The sequence below is a fragment of the Saccoglossus kowalevskii genome, chromosome 11, assembly GCF_978046115.1.
Source record: "Saccoglossus kowalevskii chromosome 11, keSacKowa6.1, whole genome shotgun sequence".
Lineage (NCBI taxonomy): Eukaryota > Metazoa > Hemichordata > Enteropneusta > Harrimaniidae > Saccoglossus > Saccoglossus kowalevskii.
This window is the reverse complement of record NC_140651.1, coordinates 14974870-14998011: the sequence shown is the minus strand read 5'-3', so window position 1 is coordinate 14998011 and position 23142 is coordinate 14974870. Positions and strand designations below refer to the sequence as shown.

Below are 23142 nucleotides of genomic sequence, written 5' to 3'. Positions count from 1 at the left end.
TCAATATCAGTAAACTGAATTTACCAAATGTCACATTTCAGTAAGCTGATTGTATTAAAGGAAGGGGTGGTGCTGTTGATTTCCGCTGGGATTCTAATGTTTGTTTTGTGGAGAAGCTTTTTTTTAGTCAGTATCTCAGTGGAGAAATGAAAAACTAAAATCCCAGTTTTCAATAATGAATTCAATTGTGAACTATCAAGTTTATAGTTAAAAGTTCTCACACTAACCATAGTACCATCACATTATTGTGGAGAGAACACATTTTAATACAAACGTAATTAAATGCTAGTAATGCTAGATTTTATGTACTACCGCACTTTAGCGATAACATACTTAAAATTTACAGGAACACAAATACAAATTGTGCGTTGTTGAAATGATGATCACCTTACTTATAATATTATTTTTGACTTTGCCTAGGTGTGTACATCCATGGTCTGTATTTAGATGGTGCAGGATGGGATAGGCGTAACTGTAAGCTAATTGAGCCCTCTCCCAAGGTACTATTCACTCCCCTGCCAGTTGTCCACGTTTATGCAATCAACAATGTCGGACCTAAAGACCCTAAACTCTACGAGTGTCCCGTGTATAAGAAACCTGTGCGTACTGATCTGACGTACATCTTCCCGTTATACCTGCGTACAGTACAACACCCTGACCATTGGGTATTGCGTGGTGTCGCGTTGCTATGCGACACTAAGTAATCAACCAGTACAAGGAAAATAATTTGTATTTTTGTACAATTTCTTTTGCTGCAATTGTTATAACAGCCACACTTATTATGGTACCTCACAAAATCTTTCCTAGTTCATTTTACTATATGCTCAGATCATTATGTTTGTTTTTGCGTATAGTTTACAGTTACGCAGACTTCCTTTTTCTGTATTTCGCGTACAGGATTTCAGTAATTGGTGTGCCTTACCATTAGGTGACAGAGAAAACAAAATGCTGCAATTATGGTAGCAAATTTGTTTTATCGTCTGCTGACAAGCAGATTTGGTTTTTGAATTATATATATTACATTTTTTTTTCCATCAACCGTCCATTTTTAAAGTTGGAGCATCTTGGCTGCCAAGTAAAAAAATTTCCAAAAGCTTATTGCACCATTCCTTCTAGCCATATCTTATATAACTTCTGCCGAAATAAACCATATAATTTTTTTTTCATTTGCGTTACTAGCAATATTAATTTCTTAATGAGAAAATGATTGTAAAGATTTTTTTGTTTTGTTATTATTTATAATGTTTTTTTTTTCAAACTATGTGAACCTGTGTGATAATATTGTGACAATATAGCATCAACTGGTGCTGAATGAAACGTCCAAACATAGCATGACCTTTAATCCTGCCTACTAATCATGTGTGCAATTGTTTAATTATATTTAAAAGTGCATCATTTTCTTGACCTTATCCCTCTATTGACCTCATACCAAGATTTAATACAAAAATGTCTTGTATTCAGTAAAAAATAAACAACTGCTCTGGATTGATTTGATACTAGTTTTATATTTGTTACCTTTCAACTTAGTAATAGCCATTTTGGATTTATGAATTTAACCTTTGAACTTAGACAGCCATTTTGGATTCAATTTTTGGTACCAAGTAACCTTTGACCTTGCATTGCATCATGGGCAAAAACAAAATGGCAGCCGAACAGTGAACTGGCTTAAGATATCCATGTTAAATTTGATAACCTTTTAAGGACAGCCTTTGTGAACCATTTAAAATTGTAAAAAGTGTGTTTTCGTAATAGATTTAAATTGACAGTCTGTCTTACACAGTACCTAATTTGCTAAGGCTGACAAACTTGTTGGTCATTCCACTTTGTGAATAGGGGTGTTAGGGTCAGGAAAATGATGTTATATGGCATTGTAGTAAAAAATGGGATATTTAATCAAAATTGGTTTGTTTGGAGTGAACTTGTATATGTTTATATAATATTAAACAAGATATAAAACTGACTTCCAGTCTAATCCGTCCATGTACTTGCATCATCCTGGTAAAGTGGAAGACTTTTTCATTCTAGCACATCCATGATGATGTCATTTCTTATGGCTGTGGTCATCCTTATATGCATTTACATTTTTTTTTATCAATTACAAATCGAACAAATCTACTTGAACATTCCGTCTTTGATTAGTGCCCTTCCCACCCCTATACTGATGTGAAGTTGGTGAGGGCACATTGTTTTGTTCAGCAGATTTATCCACTTAACCTCAGTGTAGGGGTGGCTGGCCAGTATCTATAAATTGTAAAATAACTGTGTGTGGTGCTTGTCTGTTGTGATATGTACATTGTTTAGTGTAATTATTCTCACACTGTACGCCTTGTTGGATGGACCAATGCTTGTATCTTCTAATAAAGTGTGCATGTTTTCATATTTAAAACTAAATGTGTCATTTATTTTTTCCACAATGAATGGTAAATTACATGTAAACCTAGGTCAGACACATCCGGGCATTTTCTGTGGGTTACCGTATCCAATATCCATACATGCGACAAAATTATAGGGATTATTTAGTTGCTAACTCTTCAGATACAGATTCACCTGTAAGCTAGCTATCCTATTCGTTATGGTTATTTAAAGCAATGAACCTGATTTCTGTAAGTTGCCTTGAAAATGAGTTTAACATAAATTTGTTTAACATAACATAAAATACCAGGGTCTGACACTGCAGTCAATCTTGCCTGGGGCTCCTAGCACCTTCAGTTTTTCAAGCTTGTATGATAGCGAAATCCCTGCTGGAAATCAATTGCCCATACAAAAACCCTAAAAATCTAGTCTGTAAATTAGTGTACACTTTTAGCATTATTTTGTGAACAGGAGTATCCATTTTGAACCCCCGATGTATCAGTATAAATAACAATCGGACCATGCGAAAGGTGACGACAGTGAGAACTGCATCTTGGACATTGGGAACTTAAACTGCTACAGGTGGTTATTGATAAAGGCAGTGAGAACTGCATCTAGTTAATGGTCAGTAGATAAGGTGAGAGTAGGACATTGGAAACTTAACCTACTACAGGTGGTTATAGATAGAGGCAGTGAGAACTGCATCTAGTTAATAGTCGGTAGATGATGTGAGAGTAGGACATTGGAAACTTAACCTACTACAGGTGGTTATGGATAGAGGCAGTGAGAACTGCATCTAGTTAATAGTCGGTAGATGATGTGAGAGTAGGACATTGGAAACTTAACCTACTACAGGTGGTTATGGATAGAGGCAGTGAGAACTGCATCTAGTTAATAGTCGGTAGATGATGTGAGAGTAGGACATTGGAAACTTAACCTACTACAGGTGGTTATGGATAGAGGCAGTGAGAACTGCATCTAGTTTATATAATGGTCAGTAGGTGAGGTGAGAGTAGGACAGTGGGAACTGAACCTACTACAGGTGGTTATGAATAAAGGCAGTGAGAACTACATCTAGTTAATGGTCAGTAGATGATGTGAGAGTAGGACAGTGGAGGACTGAACCTACTACAGGTGGTTATGGATAGAGGCAGTGAGAACTGCAACTACACAAACATGACTTGTCACAAATATTTCCGAAATTGAATAAATGTAATTAAATGCGTGATCGCCAATCCCCGAACTGAGAATCTCAATGCAAAGATGAACAACACTTGCCTTGTCTTGTTGACACAAAATTCCCTGAAACGCAAAAAAAACAAAACAAAGAGTGTCATCGTTGAAAATATTAAAAATAAATCAGAGAAGGGGAATAAAATAATGAACTTTTTCATTGGTTGTGATATAATACATGTTGCCTGAAAGATGTTCATGAAGACAGCCGCAAACATGGAATGTGATTTATTAAGAAATCGTGCAGCGTCGTCCATTGAAGGAATATATTGTATAAGCAATCTGACACACCCGATGAATTATTTATGTCATAAGTTATAGCAACGGATTTCTGAAACCGCAGCGTAATAGGCCGGTGGTCGTCGTGCCATGTCCTGTTCGATATGGGACCCATAGCGACGTACACAATGCCTGTAAAATACATTGTTTGTTTACCTGAAATTCGCACTTTAAAGGGCGGTGGTCGTTGTGTTGCACATGTGCGACATTTCTGTCTGATAAACATTGATTTTACCACAATCCAATGTGCTCTTCTAATGGGAATCACAAGTATGAGGTTTGACCTGTGCGCGACTTGCACTAACTATCACCAGTGACTCCTCCAATACCTTCCAATCACCTAAAAAATACCTAATTACAGTCAAAGTCGCCATCTTTGTTTATAGGAGACCAATATATCTTGAGCATGCGTGGCACGACAACTACCGCCATTTAAGTGCTTATGTATATGTGTATGTATGTCTGTACTGAAAATACGCAATCTAATGCGCGTTAAATTTTACTCTTATAGGAAGTCAGGTGAGGGAATCTCCCGAAATAATTGTATCAATAATAACGAATACAGGATATCTGTTGTAGTACTATTACCTAAACGTGATTTATTATATTCAATATGGTCAATAGAGGGCGTATCAATTGACTGAACTATTAATTTAGAAACATCGACGCCGATGTACCATTACTTCGACTAAAAAAGAAAGCGGGAATGAGAATATGTTAATTAATCAATAGAAACTGTCTTTTTCCACTGTACGCTTCAAAAATATGGCCGTAATACTAAATCGCCATAGTAGCTTCGCGTCACCAATATTCCGAACTTTGGACTTTAACTGAGTAAATACACGAGTATGTGTCGTCCACGGCAGTTTGCATGTGGAAGTTATATGATTAAAATGGCGCTTACAGTCACCCCTGAAAGAAGTAGACGCATCAAGTAATCATATCCATACAGCATGGTAGGATATTGACAAACAGGTAAGTCTGTCGTAATATAATGTGCATTTAGACTATGGCGGAGTGAAAGGTTGAATCATAGGATGATCCCACGCTGTAAAGATCACATCGTGGCGTGGACTGAAAACTTTACACAAATCAAAGAAATGCGCAAACATGCTTGCACTGAAATATCTTCCAGTCTTACACACATTCTATTGCAGTAACGTCACCCCCCCCTATAAAACACCTGGCGATCTCGACCCTGGTATTAGGATTTGTCGTGTATTACGTCGCCCGCCCATGTAAAGCTATAAAGAAACTGATTTCGAGAGTTCAATGCCAATTAAGTTCAATGAAAATTTGGGTTAATCATTTATGCGGTCATATATATATATATATATATATATATATATATATATGTCAGCCCCTCCTCGCTACACTGATGGTATAGTATATGTTTATATCATGTGATATTAAACGTGTGTAAAATATATTGTTATTTTTACGAATCTGTATGGTTACTACGAACATTTACAATAAAATAAAAATGGTCACGAAAAATTAACAGTGACACTACACGTAATCGGAACTGCTACGTTTTAAAGAAAATTACAATGTTATATTTCGAATAGTATATTGGTTGCCTACTGAAATGAAAATAAGCAATGTAGTACGCGTGCGCAGACGGGCTTGTTATAGGAGAAGCGCCACGATATATCCAATATTCGCAAATTTATCTTACGGGCGTATATCAAATGCTAACCATGGCAACCAACTTTTCTCTTGGGCCACTGCTAACAGGTTGTAGGGGTTCAAGTAATTATAAATTTTGCGAACATTTCTGTTTTAGCTTTTTGAAGTTTTGGTCAGCACCAGTAGTTTTAAAATTTTAAGCAAGTGTCTTGTAGTACTCAGCAACAAATCTTCCAACTCATTTATGTGACGTAATTATGACGTAGATGCACGAGTCATGGCGACTGCTAAACTACGCTTAGTAACGTAGACTATTGTCATTTTACAGTAAACCCCACTCACAGTCCCTCTATCCCCACTCAATAATTGACTCTGCCCCGCCCAATAATAATTTTCATTGTTATGCTAATACAGATCAAAACATCCTCGGAACCCATTCCAATCACCAAAATCACGGTGCTTCGCCGATAGAACCGATAATTTTTTTTGTGTTACGTGTAAAGCTTATTTTTTTATTACATCAGCTTACATCAATTGTATCTAAGATCGAAGATGAGGATACGACGCCTATTCCGAACCCGGTCGCTATGCATCAAGTACATATGTGGATGCCTGCTTCTCTCAAAGGTGTACCATTTCATGATTGGTTTTATTCTGGGGGCTGTGATAACACAGTTGGTGAGTGAATACTAAAGGACGGTGGTCGTCGCGCCACGTATGCGCGAATTATGGATCTCATATAAACAAAGATGGCGACTTTGACTGTTGCGCAGATCAGTACAAACTGAGAAGTTACCAAGCTTTAATTAGGTATTTTTTAGGAAGTTATAAAAGAAGTCGCCGGCGGTAATTAGTGCAAGTCCAGGTCACAACTGTGATTTCCATTAGAAAAGCGCATAGGGTTGTGGGAAAATCAATGTTTATCAACACAAATGTCGCACATGCGCGGTGCGAAGACCACCGCCCTTTAAAAGCAACTTTACCTGTCTCAAGCAAAATATCCACATCGTTTGGACATGTAGTCGGCCATCTATGGAAATTATGTTTTCGAGAGAGATGACTACATTCTAGACAAACAGAAGTTATCGATTTAAATGTCTTCACTCATACACGAGATTTTGACGTCACAAAATCGCTAACTCCACGGGAACAGGAATGATGTTTTGCACTGACACACAGAGAACATTCAGCTAATGATTATAAAATATTTGTAATTGCACGCATCACAAACTTGTTAATTCGACTACTTCTGCCCGCAATAATACAGAACAAGCAAAAAAGCAAATAATCGCTGTGATTTATTTGTCAGACCATTTAATAACCTGACGTCATCGATTGAGTTGCGCCCTCACACATTATTGTAAAGCCATGCCTAAAGCGCAAGAATAATGTCTATCAGAATATATTATTATTAACGATTTTATTGGATAAATCAACAGGAAATAAACAGACAGTCAGCATATTACGCACACCCATTGTTATACTCCCCTCTTCAGTTTGTTGGCAAAGTGAACGACGACTTCAGATGGACGACGGCACGAGAAGTAAATGAAGAGGTGACATGTGATATGCAAATGAACATGTCCGTAAGACTCGACCAGATGGTTACACGTTTGCTACCAAGGTTACTAAATGACGATAACGCTCGTTTTATGGGAGACACAAGTGAAGTAACGTCTCCTTTCACAACCAGGTAATTATGCAGTGGATGTATGGGGTAACTCAAATCAGGGGCAGAACTTTCATTCTGTTCAGGTTTTTTTTAAGACGTTGCACACATAACCAATCTGACTACAATCTGATGAACTGTACGGTGTGTACATTTTAAAATTTAATACATATTATTATTACTAAAATTTGTATTGTTAAGTTTATATTTTACGCGCGTAAGCGTCCTCTAATAATAGAAACAAACATGGCAGCACCAAGAGTTTGACCGGACCCCATACAAAGAAGTTCGCTCAATCTATTCTAAACTTTTTGTATCTCGTTATTCCTATGATGTACTAGCATTCTTGGGATGAAAAGCTGCGCAGCGGTTGATACTCCCGCTGTACTGTCTTCGTGCATACTTTTCGGTATCCTCGTAATAACCTCATGTTATTTCATTTTGCCCCATACCTTATGGGCTTTTGCAATTAGCAACTGAGAAAAGTAAACAAAATAAGATTAATGCCTAAACTAGGATATTATTTAATCAGAATGTGCACATATGTTTCCTGCTAGGCATTTTTTTCTATTCTTTTTCGCGATAGTAGTCGACTCCATTACAGAAATTATTAATCGCTTGTACAAATATGTACGTAGTACACCATTATTTAATTAACTGTCTTATACATCCGTGTTGTTCCATGTAGTGTGACAATTTAACTTTGCACGACACAATACTGAAAACTGCACCTGTAATGTATTTTTTTATGATGTAGATTAACGTTATTTCAAAACGCAGAAAAACAGGCAACTGTCAAACAAGGTGATTTCGTCCACGTTGTCATAGAAACATTTGATTCAAATGGGCGAAGACGACAGTCCGGAGGAGATTTCTTCTTCGCCGTTATGTCAAACAGCCTGATGTGGAAGAGCACCACGGGAAGGGTAGTTGATTACCATAATGGCACATACAGTGTGTATTTCTTTGCTGGTTGGCAGGGAAACGCTTACGTGTACGTCACGCTTGTACATCCCGCGCAAGCCATACGCTGGATTGAACACGTGTACCGACCGCGGGGACACAGCGTCAACTGGGTTGGGATTTTCCATAACCACGTTGGTCGGGAGACGAGCATGTGCTACGTAACCAGGGGTACACAGGACAACATGTGTGAATACCGCAACTTCAACGCTTTAGGAGATACAGTGTTTGTCTGCGAGCCTCCATCAAGTTTGCCGTGTGAGGCGCTGTCCATTATCAGCGTTAAGCCGTATAGTCTGGAAAGCCGTGTGGAAGATATTTTGACAGATGGAGTGAGAGAATTGTTTTCAAGGTATGTTCTAACATTCCCTACATTGAGGTCCCGCCCCAGGGAGGGGGGTGTTCGTCTGAAAATGAATGGGCGTGGTCAGTTTGTCACATATGTACACTTACATAACTTACTTATTCTATCTTCCTTCGACAGACCTTATCTGGTGGAAGCACTGACTGAAGGACCACTTAGTATATCAATAAAAAGTAAATAATATATTTATATTCTTACATTAATTGACACTCGCTATACACCAGACAGATTAGTTAGTAACATGCTAACTGTGTCAACATACATGCCACGCAGTGCGAGTTATAATATTATGTGAACAATACATTTTACGTGCGTTCTAGACGTCGCATGGGACCCGTATAAAACACGGTGCGGTTGACAACTATGACTGTTTTATAATATGTATTTTAGGTTATCGTATTGTCTAGAACGATGTACACATATACGTGAATTTGACAACTAACTTGAAAACTTCCAATATACCATGTTGGAAACTTAGATAGTTGACTTTAATTTTGAATGAACTATGTATTGTGTTTAATGCATGCTATATCTTGTACAGTAAATCATCACCCATTTGTATCTGTTCATATTAAGGTCCAAGTAAAGACGCAACAATGACTGATTCCAGGGCTACGTTCATTCTGAACAATCTTCCCACCTGCGGGCCAGATATTCCAATGCAGCTTTCAGACGGGTGGTGGGAAAGCGATTCGACCTGGACGTCCCTCGTCTGTAAAACCAAACGGTGGACCATCGAACAAATGCAGAAGTGCCTCACGGGAAAAACTGTTTACATATTAGGGGATTCAACGGTTCGAATCTGGCACGAGACGCTAACGTGGCTAATTGGACTAAAATCCGCCGGGGATCAGATCCGACGATTTTGGACTAGTACCGAGTACAACATCACGCTGATATTTGAATTCAACGCTGTTATAACTGGAACTATTCCGATTAGCTTCTGGAACCAGAAGTTTGAAGCCGATATGATAGACAAGATTAAACATTGCAACGCCATCGTTGTGCTTAGCCTGACGTATCACTACGCGTCCTGGACGGGACGCTCGTACATTGAACGATTACTCCACGTACGTGATGCTGTTATTCGATTGGTGGAGAGATGCCCTGATTCTATGGTGGTAATAAAAAGTTCGCATCCGAGAGACCACCCCAACAGCCAATCTTACATTCATAGCAGCGATTGGACGTTGTTTGATATGAACAGAATATCCAGGGCAATATTCGCTGGCATTGGTGTTCGATTTGTTGATGTGTGGGACATGTCACTTGCTCATTTTAGTACAAACCATGTTCATCCAACAGATAATGTTGTGCGACAACAACTTGATTTATTCTTTTCATTTTCTTGTCCGACTTACTTCTAATTCTCGCCAAAAAGCGATATATTCTATCTAACTACGCATCACGACGCACATTAAAGCGGGAGGGTCGTCATCTGCGCACGCGCGTAAATTGAGTCCCAGGCGACGATAACAACACACGTTAAAAACGCAAAGGCTCGTGGGTAGACGATTGTTTGTAAACAATGACACGCTATGGCTACCTGACGCATGCGCAGGTGACGACTCCCCGCTTTAATGCAAGAATATGGCTATCAATCTTGACTATTGGTCGTATTTTTTTATTTTCTCACCGCTGACAGTAAAGTTTTAGGCTGAAGGCTACTCGCGAGATTTTTTACACATGCGCAAATTCAAGTTTAGTGCATATATATATATAGCAGTACCAATATTTTGTGTCAAAATCTGTCTACAATTATTTATTTTATTATTAGTCCGCAGCATAATACAAATGAAATGCCATTTTGACTATAACCACAATGAAAACACATTTCATCGTTAAAAAACAACTAAAAATATTGTCAATTTTTAATACTTCTAAACATCAAAACGTTTCTTGTAAGACAATATAAATATATATTTTCCGCGTGAAAAATTGTGCGATATTGAGATATACCCTTGCCATAGAAAACAATGGTAAAATGATACAAAACAGACAAAACATGTTATTTTAACTGTATTTCAATGATCGATTTTCTTTGAGTACGGTTACTTCAAATTTTTATTTTATTCTCTTAATCCTTGTAACAAAAATAAAAAATAAATAAAATGAAAATATTTTGATTTTTGTTTAAATTGAATATCTGTGTGATATGTTTATTTTTTATCTGCTTGTTTTCCAAACTGTTTTTTTTAATAAATGTCATACCATAATATGTAGTATAACATTTATGTGTGGAATTTAAGGAAAATACGGCGACGATCTGATTAAAGTATGTTGTATTTTATGGCGCGTATGTTTTTTTTAATTTAATTTTTACTATATTTGTTATCAATTTTGATTTTTTTTATGTGTTTCATGGCGTATTGTATATTTAATACGCAATGACCAAAACTACTAGCAAATAAATATAGATATGAGATGAATAAATGGGAATATACATATATAATTAATACCTATTTGAAGAAAATTTTCTTATAATTAGATTTTTGGAATTCAAGTGAAATAGGACGATTTTCGCACGTTACTGTCATTAGAGTGTCATTAGTATAGTACAGACGGCGCTGTTTTCGATGTGAGATCGGAGAGCGCCGACATGCGGCAGACTTGAAAGAATTACCCTGTTTGAGATATTGTTGTTTCAATTTCAGCCCCAAATAAGGTATCGAATATTTCGCCACTGGTTAGTGTTCCCATGGAGCTAAGAAATATAATAACATATTTAAGGTGAACGTTTGACGCTCAATCGCCACTTTCATAACTGAAATGAATTTACGAATATAAATTAATAAATAACAACTAAATCGGTGCATGAAAAAATAACTTACCCACTTTTAAATACATTTGGTGGAAAAATCAAGTTTAGACAAAAATGTTGAATAAAATCAGTGTAAAACTTGTTCTGTAGTCAGTTGCGTGGTTTGTACGGGTTACACTGGAGCGCAAACACGACGACAGGAACATACTCCATCATTGATTGGTCGTAGATTTTCAAGTATTTCATCGGACATAGAAATGGAAAAAGAAATGTCCACATTTTGGCAAAAAGTAGCGTTTTAATAACCCAGGCGAAACAAACTCTAACAACTAATAATCAGTTAACTAACCAAATACTAAATATTGTCAATAAACGGCAGACGTTGTCAACACTCCGGGTACGTTTACACATACAAATAATGTAAATACGTTTAGATTGTAGATAGGAGTCTGCAAGTACTTTTTTACCAGTTCATTCATATAATCATTACTAGATTGACACACCTACTGTGGCCCAGCCAAGTCAGTTCTATTTGTTTAGACGGTAGAGTTGTCATGAATTTGTTTTTGCGTATCTGTTAACCGACTTAATTAACTGATTATTAGCGAATTGCTGTGTTATGTCTGTCATTGTGTAGGCCTATTTGAAGTTTTGGACGGAACTTGGCTCAGTGATTTGGAACTAATTACAAGATACCGTCGCTATTCTGACATCCGTAGTTATTAATGTAGTGAACGATTAATCAAAAGATATGACGTATTCAGTACTTAGTGTGATTGGCTTTATGATTGAAGGTTACGCCCTAGAGTCTTTTACTGTTTTGTAATTGGTTAGAGTTTTGAAAATGAATAAAGAGAGTTTGAGTTGGTCTTGACGAGCACAGCACGATAGACGCAGTAGAGAGAGAGTGCAGTCGAGAGTCCGAGAGAGACTTGGGGCGAGCCTTGACGCAGTCTAAGAGAGTCTTGGGTCAGCCTTGTGATTAGTCTTGGGGACTTTTCCCCAGGGCGCTGTGTCTTACAGAGTGCTCCAAAAGATCGACTAAGACGAGAGCTGAAACGTATTTCGTTGTGTGTGCCTTATTTGACAGTAAAGTTAAAGTGACTTTCCCGATCCCGTACCTCAAGGGGACGAGATAGAGAGACGAGACGAGATTCCCCCCTGACAAGTGTGGAGACCCCCGAGAGAGAGAAGATTTTACCCCTGATAGAGTCACCATGACATCGACTCTTCTAAAGAGGCCGCAATAGATATGTACATGTACGTGGAAGAATGCTGTCTGTCTGACTTCGGTGACGTCTCAGACAATAATGTGAACAATTTTTGCGTAACACGTCATGGTACGGAAATGTGTGAGAGTGCATATTCCAGAAATGAAGACCGAGACCGACGTTGGTTATGGTGTCATGGTGAGAGCATGCGGAAAGAAACGCCCCCTATCGGTCAAAAATGTAAAAAAAAACTGCTATGGTTTATTTACAAAAAAAAAATATCGCCTTGTTGTCTAGTTTACACAATTTATTTATTACATTTCTATGCCAGGTGGGAAACAACACAAAATGCCGCGTTCAAGTTAAACACACACGTTTCGCAAAGTAGTATTACAATAGTTGCGCCGTGGAGGTAGCTCCATGGTTGCGCTGAGACAAATAATATTACAAATGCTGTCTCAAAGAACGCTGACTTGTATTTTCCACCATCATGATTTAGTGAATTAAATCGCAATTCGTGAAATAACGGTTGCTCCCACGTTCCATGTATTTTATTCATCCACATGGCACTTCCTCCCCGACTTCCTCATGATCTCAACCATCGACACCCACTGAAATCACTGTTTTTTGGCAAGTTAGGCGGTCCAAAGTCACATGACACAACGCCATGTTTGGTATTTGCTCACCTGTTGAGGGGGAATTAGTGATATTGCTTTAAGGTTTATTATTCGTCTGATTCGACTTTCCTGCGCAAACTGCCACCATGGGTAAGTACTTCTTATTCAAGTTAACACGTCGATGAGCTGAACAGTTGACGTCAGTCGAGAAATCATCATGTAAACATCCGGTAAAATTTGCCATTTTCAACAACACGTCCACTCGACTTTGGCTTGATCCCTCACTGGGAGATGACCTTAGGGCAGGCCCATCCCAGTTGATCGGTGTTTTTTTGCCAAATTATGTTAGAACGTGCACGTAATTCTCAATTTAACTAATATCAAATAAATTCTTCACTTTACACATTATTCTGATGGGTTTCGCACACACAAAACTAACATGAACACATATTGGACCGGGCTCAGATTGTTGATTATTTTTACGTTGTTCACGCGCGTAGCCCGTCAACCAAAACATTTTCTGGGTAAACCATTGTTTACCTGTGAGTATAAATAATGTCTATTGATCGATGAACTAAAAATGGTAACATGTCAAGCGTTCGTGTTGTCACCAACTCCTATTCAAGTTGAATCCCACAACTCACTCTGCGATGACGTCGTCGTGGTGGGCGGCTTCCCACTGATCCGTACCCCGTTAAAAAAATCCCAGCATATTTCAATATTTCAGCATTTTCAGTGTCAGTTGAAAGTACTAGTAACTAGTTTGACTTGCTACTGATTAAAATTCCTACATAATTAAATGCGTATATTATACAAGTAACATGATTATTGGTAGGGTCGCTTTGCTTCCGTGTATTGTTTCCAGGGTAAACATACATTACCTATAGAATGCTTGACATTGTCAAGAACTATGCCAATTTTTGCAATGTGGGTCAAGGTTAAACCTTTTAGTTGACAACTAGTTGCTGTTGTTATTAGTATAAATTTTCCCCATGGATGTAGGTAATAAACTGTGTCAATTGGAAATTGCATTGAATATACTGTAAACGTTTATATTTTTATTTCTATAAATGTTAGCGGTTTGATGATATATAAATATTCACACGAACAAATTTGTGCGAAATACACTGACTTCATGAATTATTCACAGATACCAAATTTTTGGGTTTTTCCTGGCCCACAAAATTTGCATAAATTTGTTTGAATGTTGCATAAATAACAACGTAGGTTGGATACGTTGTATGCGACCCACTTCATTGTAATGCATTTTTGTTAGTAAGAGGAATAAATTGAAATCAAAATAGTTGGTTGTTTTGAACAACTACTGGCTGGTTTCTACACCACTGTATCAAACTGAACATGGTGCTATGTTATAAAAAAAGGGAAGTGATTCAGATACTTGCTGGGTATCTGCAGTATGCCAATATCTTTTCAAAATGTCCTAAATTTTTTCAGTCATTCTAGTATAGTGTTTTCTGTTAAATTTACTGTTTTATAGCAAATAATAAAAATTCCCCATAATACTAGTTGTCATTTTAAACTAAATGTCCTAACCTAATTTAGAGACAACTGATTCCATGCAGGGATTATAATAAGATGTAAAACTTATGAGGAGCCAGGGGGCTTCTAGTTCTAGTTATAAAATTATAGGTGCTTGTAAAGAAACAAAGATTTGACGGAACGCCAAGACTCTTAAAGTCCTTGAATTATAAATGAGGCGAGGATGGTGGAATGATTCAGAAAGGAGTGAGAATAGATTAAAAAGATATCATAGTAATAAGATGAGAATCCAGAAATTAATCACTGTGATTGTAATGAAATATGAATGGAGCGAGGTAAATTAAGAAGCCTGTGAACATTTGTAGGTGAATCAAGCTCCTCAACTCCCTGTATTTCAACCTTGTCTGCTGCGTCCAGCTGCGTCTAGTACATCTGTCTTCTGATATTACTAACATAAATGTATTACTGAAAATGCTTTCCTGTATGACGTTTTATTAACTGTCACACAAACGTGTATATTTAATAACATCAGCAGCTAACAATGCAATTACCTGTACCGACATGGAAGACTGGTTATTGCCAGCTAAATGTAAAATTTTGTGGGATAAGGGTTACCGTAAAATCTGTATTAGAAGCCGCATCCCTAATAGAAGCCGCACATATTCTTTTTGAACAATTTAGACCCAAAAATTCACCATTTCTCATATGTGTAGATGCTCTAATAGAAGCCGCATCCCCTGTGTTGTATTGTACCATTTTAATAGAAGCCGCAGCTTTTAATACAGAGTTTACAGTACATAGTTTTCTGGCATTCATATTCATTTACACCACTATTTGTAATTGTTTCAAACCCAAAACTATGCTGAAACTTGGCCAGTATTGTATAAACCCTAATCTTGTGCAATAAAAGTATCGTTTCTATTGTGAGATAAAACACATTGCTGATTTTTTCCTGGCAATGGTGATGGAGATAATCTTAAAATTAAGGTTTATCATACACAAAAAAAAAAAACGCTCAAATCGTGTACTTTCTACCAGTCTCTGAATCTCTCAACAGAATATGTTAATTAGTTATATGCAGTTAAATGGCTTTGATCTCTGTGAACGTAAGAATAGCTTGTCGTACCCATGAGTGAGTTTTTGTTCGGGCTATATTGATGGATGGATGAGGATTGATTACATTGACATGCTTTGTGAACATGTCTATACATACATCTACCGTTATGGTTACGTGAGTTCATTTATTAATAACAGGAAGATGTGACTAGTCATGTAGATAAGGAAGAGATTTAATTTATTTAACACATGTCAAGTATTGAAAGGCGTGTCATTTCTAATATTCCATGATTGCTGATATTAAAATTAAATTCAGTGATCTTGAACTTCAATATGATTGTTGGAATAAAGCATTTAATATCTGGGCGAGTACCAAAATCAAGTTCTCAATAATTCTTTCTCTTAAACGGGAAGCTGTCATTCCCTGGGAATGCATGAACTATGGAATCATGGGACACTTGACTGCTTAGCTTACTCTTAATAAATCTGGTGAGGGTTTCCCATCATGATAAATTTCAATCTGTTGAGTGAATTAGTCATATAAGCTAGCAGGGCTTGAACTTTTTATTGGCACCTAATTTCAAAACCGCTTGAAACTGTGTAGAAAATATTTGACTACAAATGTATTCTGAAAAGCATTCATGTGAGGTGTCTCGGTAATTGCCTCTATGGCCTCTGTGAAATTTGAGCACTGAGTGAGGTAGAATTTTTATAGTAATGAGTCCATTATATTATCATTGAATTATTAATGACCTTCATGGTCTTTTCATTTCCTGGCACGTTATCACCAGTATGCCTCCGGTATACATGTACCGTACTCGACCATGTTAGCGCCCAGGGTCCTCAACTCATAAAATCATGATTTTTTAGGGGTGGGCGCTTACCTGAGCACCCCATCGGAAAGGGCGCGAATGACAATTTTAATTCACCATGTGACAGATTGAGGGGGGTATAGTTGGTGTGTATCATTCTGTTTACTTCAGTACCATATTTACTCTAATAAAAGTGCACACACTTCTGTAAATAACATATGTATGGTCAAAGTAAGAAATATACAATAATCCAGGATACAATAATTTTAATTTTTGATTTCCATGCACTTCTATTGAAGATGCGCTTCTAATTGAGCAAATATGGTACATGATGTTCTATTGGAGATGCACTTCTAATTGAGCAAATATGGTACATGATGTTCTATTGGAGATGCGCTTCTAATTGAGCAAATATGGGATATGATGTTCTATTCGAGATGCGCTTCTAATTGAGCAAATATGGTACATGATGTTCTATTGGAGATGCGCTTCTAATTAAGCAAATATGGCACATGATGTTCTATTGGAGATGCGCTTCTAATTGAGCAAATATGGTACATGATGTTCTATTGGAGATGCGCTTCTAATTGAGCAAATATGGTACATGATGTTCTATTGGAGATGCGCTTCTAATTGAGCAAATATGGGACATGATGTTCTATTCGAGATGCGCTTCTAATTGAGCAAATATGGTACATGATGTTCTATTGGAGATGTGCTTCTAATACGGTGTAGCATTTCTTATTTGACATAAAATATAGAAGCATACATGCAACCACAAATATTAGTAATTGTATGCTGGATCATTTAAATACAACTTGTTTTTACCATATTATGCAAGTGCATGTACTACATTGCTGTATGTTCTTCATGAAATATGTTTATTGACATAAAAACAAATCACAATATCTATAAGATATCTTGATACATTTCAAATGCATACATGAATGATAGAGATGAGTTTATGGTCTAAATAAGTCATATTTTAATAATCCAGTATACCATACTTGCTCTATTAAAGGCGCATCTCTAATAGAAGCATGAATAATGAATCATTCAAACATTGCTTATTTTGACCATAGAAAAATTCTTGTAATTTACATGTGTGATATTAATAATAGTAAATACTGTACATAAAATGGAACTGTTGATTTATATATGTAATTGTAATTGGTGAAATGCATAATATGTAATAAAAATGTTGGGAAAACTACAAACTTTAGGTATGTACATGTATCAGTAATGCATTCTATGAGGCAAAAGGAGAAAGTGATGTTTTGTCCGCTTATTCTTAAAACCATATTAGGAAACAGATAGGCAATTATTAGTCATCTCTCAGATCACGCAATCCTAAGCGATGACAAATACCACTAAAATCATTTCTTATTATCCTTTGATTTTGATTGCTAGATATTTTTCCTGCCAAAAATTCTGTGTAAATTTTTACACATTTTAATTACAATTTTTTTTTTAATTTCAACATAATTTTGAATTATTGAGACAGTATTTGACATTTACTTTTAGGTTTCAATAAAAAGGTTTGTCAATTTTTAATTAAGATTTCATGTCAGAAACAGATTATAAAGAAAATATTTTGTGGATGATGCCAAAAGTGAACAATGGCACTCAAATGGTTGCTTTTACCGTAATTGCTCACTGTATGATCATGTAATCATCAATTAATTTAATATATCATGGTAACTTGGGATTAACTTGTAAATAAGTAATTGACCTCTAAAAATCAACATTGCATCAGCGGAAACAGACTACCACATTCTCTATTAGTACAGACTCCTACAGAAGTGTAGATAAATCCACAATTTATTATTATGCTTTATTTCAGACAAATGTTCATATAAAATTTTAAAAAAACTTTCTTATTTTGACCATAGACACAATTCTGTCATTTTACTAAGCATGTATAGAGAAAATACTGTTTTTATCCATCTCTGAAGGTCAGTTTGGGTCTACAAGTTGCCTATAATATATATAGTTGTTGTTATTCAATATAATGGAACACTTATCAACCTTGAATTAGCAGAGCTACATGTGCCTGTTATTGGTTGAATCAATATGTTACACTGTTCCTTGGCAACACACTTGTTGTTCACTTTTTTGGTCAGTCAAGTGTGCAGGATTGACCCAATTGGGTGTAGGGTTCAGAGAAATGTAAAATGCGAAACTTCTACAGTCTAAATATTGACCCAGACTAACTAATTTCTCACAAAAACACTTTCTAAAATGTACGATTTTAGTGGTTAACTGTGACAATAGCTGTCTGCCATGTGACAAACAAAAATATCAACAAAGTCTATTCAAAATGCCCGATTTGAGTGGTTAGCTGAGAAAATAGCTGTCTGCCATGTGACATACGAAAATGTCAATAAAGTCTATTCAAAATGCCCGATTCGAGTGGTTAGCTGAGAAAATAGCTGTCTGTCATGTGACATACGAAAATGTCAATAAAGTCTATTCAAAATGTCCGATTGGAGTGGTTAGCTGAGAAAATAGCCGTCCACCATACATAGCATGCATTAGTGAGATGATCTGTAAGTGAAAAAGTAAAGGCATTATATATTCAATTTAAATGCAAGTAACAACGAGATGCGAGTATACACTGTCCATTCAAATTGTGTAGCAGTCCGTAAACTCCATGCAGCCGTGGGTGGTGACTCAAGATAATTTAATAAAAGCGAAAAAGAACCCCCCCCCAAAAAAAACATTTTCCTGATGTACACGTACAACTACAAGTTGAATACAGTTGATTTGAAGCAATGAAATACTAATAAACCCTTTCTCTTTGAGAAATCTCTGCACTGTTACTAACTTAGTATGGTTACAAAGACAGTGTACAACCTTTCTGTTATTCAGGTCACCCCTCCAAAAAAACAAAAAAAAAAACGTTTTTCTGATGTACGCTTACAAGTTGAATACAGTTGACTTAAAACAATGAAATACTAATAATAAACCCTTAATAAATCTCTGCACTGTTACTAACTTGGTATGGTTACAAAAACAGTGTACAACCTTTCTGTTATTCAAGTCACCGAGCATAAACACATTCAGTTATCACAATTGAAATGTACCAATGCCACCGATTCAGTCACAATGCTTTATTGTTATTTAGCACCATTGTGTATTTTCCAGTGATCCTCTCTCTCAGTGAGTAAATTCATTTTCCTCAGGTTAACCTTGAACTTTGATTAACTTATTGAATTTTATAAATAATATCACTAGGTTACCTTTTTAAATAATATATGCAGAAATTCTAAATATTTCATGTGCGTGTTAAAAATAAATCAGAAAAAGCTTTGAATTCAAAAGAGCGCACTATTGTATTCTTACACTGATGTAGCTTTTTACTAAGACTAAAAGTCTCGAATGATTTAAAACTTGTCTAGGGATTTTGTTTTTTCCCAACGGATAAGTTTGCTTTTAGCTTTTCAAACATTCACAAATGAGCTGGCATGTAGATTAGATAATTTGAATGAAAGTGAGAAATCAACAATGGCTTAAGAGGTCATCTACATAGGTACTCAATGTGTGCGGTTAAAGTACGACTCAATAGTGTTGTGCGTTCGGCCTCTAAACAAACTACATGTATTTGTCTGAATGTTGGTAATTGTAATACATGTAATCGAAGAAAGTTATATTAGTGAAGACTCTTCTCTATTCTCTGAAATTTTATAATTAAATTAAAATACTGTCAATAAATTTAATTACACTCTGAGATCATTCCTAATTTTTTATTGGAGTCTGGTAACTATTATGTGAAAAATTTGATGGATTAAATTTATACAAAATATAAAGGTTAAAATTTCAATAATTCCTGGCATGTTTATGATCATCTCAGAATCTCCCTTCCCCTCCCCCCCTTTCAGATGAGATAGCACTATCATTTTGTATCTTCTGTATATCTGTACATTTACATAAATGTGGTTTTATTTCCACAGCACACTTAAATACTACTCTTTTTCTGAGAATCCCACTGCGCTCACTGATTGGCTGGTTGAATTCAGCTGACATTAATTTATCAGTTTATATAAATGAAGGGAATCGTTCTTTTGTCGTTAACCCCGCTGGGTGTTTGTTGTTGTAGTCGCCTTCATGCATACTTCATGATACTCTCATTATATGGCATTCCTAAAAAATTCAACTTTTTATACAAGTTTTTAGCTGAATTGGTATTGGTGTTATTGTTTGCTTTAGACTTTATATGCGTTGTTATAGTGACTTTCTATCAATTGAATTGTTTGTACAGCGTTGTAAAATGTGTACAAGTAGCACAAAGCTGAAGCAGTGCGTGTTTATTCTTTTATTTGAATTATTTTGATGGTCTTTGAATCAAAGACTTGATGTGTATCTCAGTTATGCAGTAAATGTAGCCAGATGTCATTGTCTAACCATGGTTACATGGTTATCTAGCGGACGGTCTCTCCTTTGTATTTGTAAAAAAAGAAAGAAATGTTAGTATGGTGAACACATGGCTCGTAAATTACCGTCTTCTAGGTCAGGTGTCGTCAGGGTACTGCTCTCGGTGGAGACAACATCGCTGGAATGTTTTTTGCATCTTGATAAACAGGAATAAAAATGTATATACAGGTACATTGACAGGAAATTTTATATGCCAAACTTTTGATGAAACAATTTTATAAGTCTTTATTGGTGCAATTGAATAATTTTCTATTTTTTCTTGCTCGAAATGAACAAATATGGAATAAATTATTTATTGTTTGAATGGTGTCATTTGTTGATATTAGTATTTGAATGGTTAATTATGTATTATTAAAATTAATATTGCTATTATGTTTAAAAATATAAAAGTATATTATCATTTATACATAACAATAATAATATTAGGTAAAAAAAACCTAAAAACTTTTGCATATTGTTCCAAGGAAAATTGGTTTTAATTCTTTATTGGTATTAAGATTTTCATTACCACAACAAAAAATGTAATATGGTGTCAAATACAGGCTTTAAAGGTTGATTAAATTAAAGAAACAAAACATCCTCTGAAACAGAAAACAAACATAAGTAAAACCCCCTCCCCCTCCCCCCAATTGTCATGATGACTACATGCTTTAAAAAAACACACTAAAATTCACTTTCATTATAGAAATTTGTTTATAAGGAGTAAATACTAAAAATAATCTGATCAAATAATAAACTACTGTATTATGCGCATACAGTTGAAGTTACTGGTAACACTATAGGGTGTCCCCCAGGGCATTATAAAGTGGGGATTCCCAAAACCATAGAGTCCGCTGAGCCTATCAATTAAAACAATTATGCAAATTAGCCAATACCCTGTGGGAAAACAATGTACCAGTACTATTAATTCAAAGTGTGTGCACATTTGAGTATCTATGTAAACTGATAGTTAGTTTAGTTCACAATTAAATCATTGATCGTTTTAGCTAAATTCAAACAACAGATAATATTGTTTTTTTTAATGAAAGTTTCATAAAATTATTCCAGTACTGTGAAATCCATTAAAAGTAAAGTCTACACATAAATGGGAAAACCCAGAATTTTTAATTTGACACTTTGTAAGGATATTTACCTAAAAATAATCACCAGTCTATATTTTCGTTAATATGATGGTTGTATTTTAGTGAACCACAGCCATTTTGTGAGTATTATAACACTTTCGGAATGTTCCTACTACCAGATACCACATCTCAAATTGTAGACTGTTGACATAGAGTTGAAAATATTATACATCGTGACTAATGGAGATGTTCTTTCAGTTATCCTGAATTATTTTGAAAATCTAAACTGAAATTAATTTTCGCTGATTGGAATTTTCATGATTTTATGGAATTTACCGTACGCGGTCAAAATTTCAAAATATCTGATACTTTGTGTTATTGGGCCGCAGAGAAACTTCCAATGCTACAAAAATTCACGATTTTCACTGACTCAAGAAAATTTGTCTCTCGCAAAATTAAAACTGTTTACAGCTTTATATCTTATTACAGTAGCAGTTCTCCTGCCCAAACAGTGACCTCTAACCATGCCACATGAAAAGTTACCTGGGGTTCTGCTATCATGTGCTTATGGCTTTCTTGTTTGAATACATGGTCAGCCAAGAATATGACAGAACCCCCACACCCTGCCCGTGGCTTTTCGTTGCGTATGGAAGTTATTTTCACGAGTGATGCGGTGTATCCTGCGAGCGAAGCGAGTGAAAGTACAGCAGAATACACCGCATCTCGAGTGAAAATAACTTCCATACGCAACGAAAGCCACGGGCAGGGTGTGGAGTTCTGTAATTATTACATATGTTCCATATTTGATTGTTTCATATTAAAGAAAGAACGTTCAACAAACCGGGATGAAATTTAGGTCGGGGAACCCCATTGCCCATTAATATGTTCCAATATAGTGTTACGCCCTAGCAACGCTTGTCAGTGTAGAACGCGCCCGGAGAACGAGTGTCACTGTTTGTTTGAAATTAAAATAATCAGACGTCTAATCTGAGTCACTGTTCGAATAAATAACTCTTTGACGTTTAGTTGGGATCACGACAGAACCAGAACTTGAACTAGACGACTATGATACACAGTTTTTGTTGAAGTTAAAAGTTCCGCCACAGAATTGTGCATTGGCAAACATGTTGTGCAACTGCGGTCGACAGCGGTTGTCGCTGAGCTGCACGCTACCACTTCGTGTGTGATGTTGCTTGCTGGT

The 23142-nt window shown here is 36.1% G+C and overlaps 3 protein-coding genes across 8 annotated transcripts in view; all 3 read left to right on the top strand.

Annotated features, from left to right (window-relative positions):
* LOC100373093 (dynein axonemal heavy chain 8) overlaps positions 1-2391 on the top strand; it is a 98194-nt gene extending 95803 nt beyond the window's left edge. The window contains exon 77 of the mRNA XM_085504905.1: positions 421-2391. Within this exon, the coding sequence (XP_085361031.1) occupies positions 421-704 (284 nt within the window). The 3' untranslated portion in view covers positions 705-2391. The remainder of the gene's footprint in view (positions 1-420) is intronic.
* Positions 2392-7968: 5577 nt separating this feature from the next.
* LOC100372950 (NXPE family member 3-like) lies at positions 7969-9856 on the top strand. The gene is made up of 3 exons (XM_078006476.2): positions 7969-8477; positions 8610-8662; positions 9066-9856. The coding sequence occupies exons 1-3, from the start codon at positions 8050-8052 to the stop codon at positions 9854-9856; spliced, it is 1272 nt and encodes a 423-aa protein (XP_077862602.2). The 5' UTR covers positions 7969-8049.
* A 3253-nt stretch (positions 9857-13109) lies between these two features.
* Positions 13110-23142, top strand: part of LOC100372798 (SH3 domain-containing kinase-binding protein 1-like) — a 54430-nt gene continuing 44397 nt past the window's right edge. For all 6 annotated transcript variants that reach the window (XM_085504901.1, XM_085504903.1, XM_085504902.1 and 3 more), the window contains exon 1: positions 13110-13228. In XM_085504901.1, coding sequence (XP_085361027.1) covers positions 13225-13228 — 4 coding nt within the window. In that variant the 5' untranslated portion in view covers positions 13110-13224. The remainder of the gene's footprint in view (positions 13229-23142) is intronic.

Bases quoted from the DNA above. Each gene is read 5' to 3' on its own strand.
- LOC100372950 (XM_078006476.2), top strand. From the start codon at position 8,050: ATGTCAAACAGCCTGATGTGGAAGAGCACCACGGGAAGGGTAGTTGAT. The intron at 8,478-8,609 runs GTATGTTCTAAC...TTCCTTCGACAG, and splicing joins GTGAGAGAATTGTTTTCAAG to ACCTTATCTGGTGGAAGCAC. The intron at 8,663-9,065 runs GTAAATAATATA...GTTCATATTAAG, and splicing joins ACTTAGTATATCAATAAAAA to GTCCAAGTAAAGACGCAACA.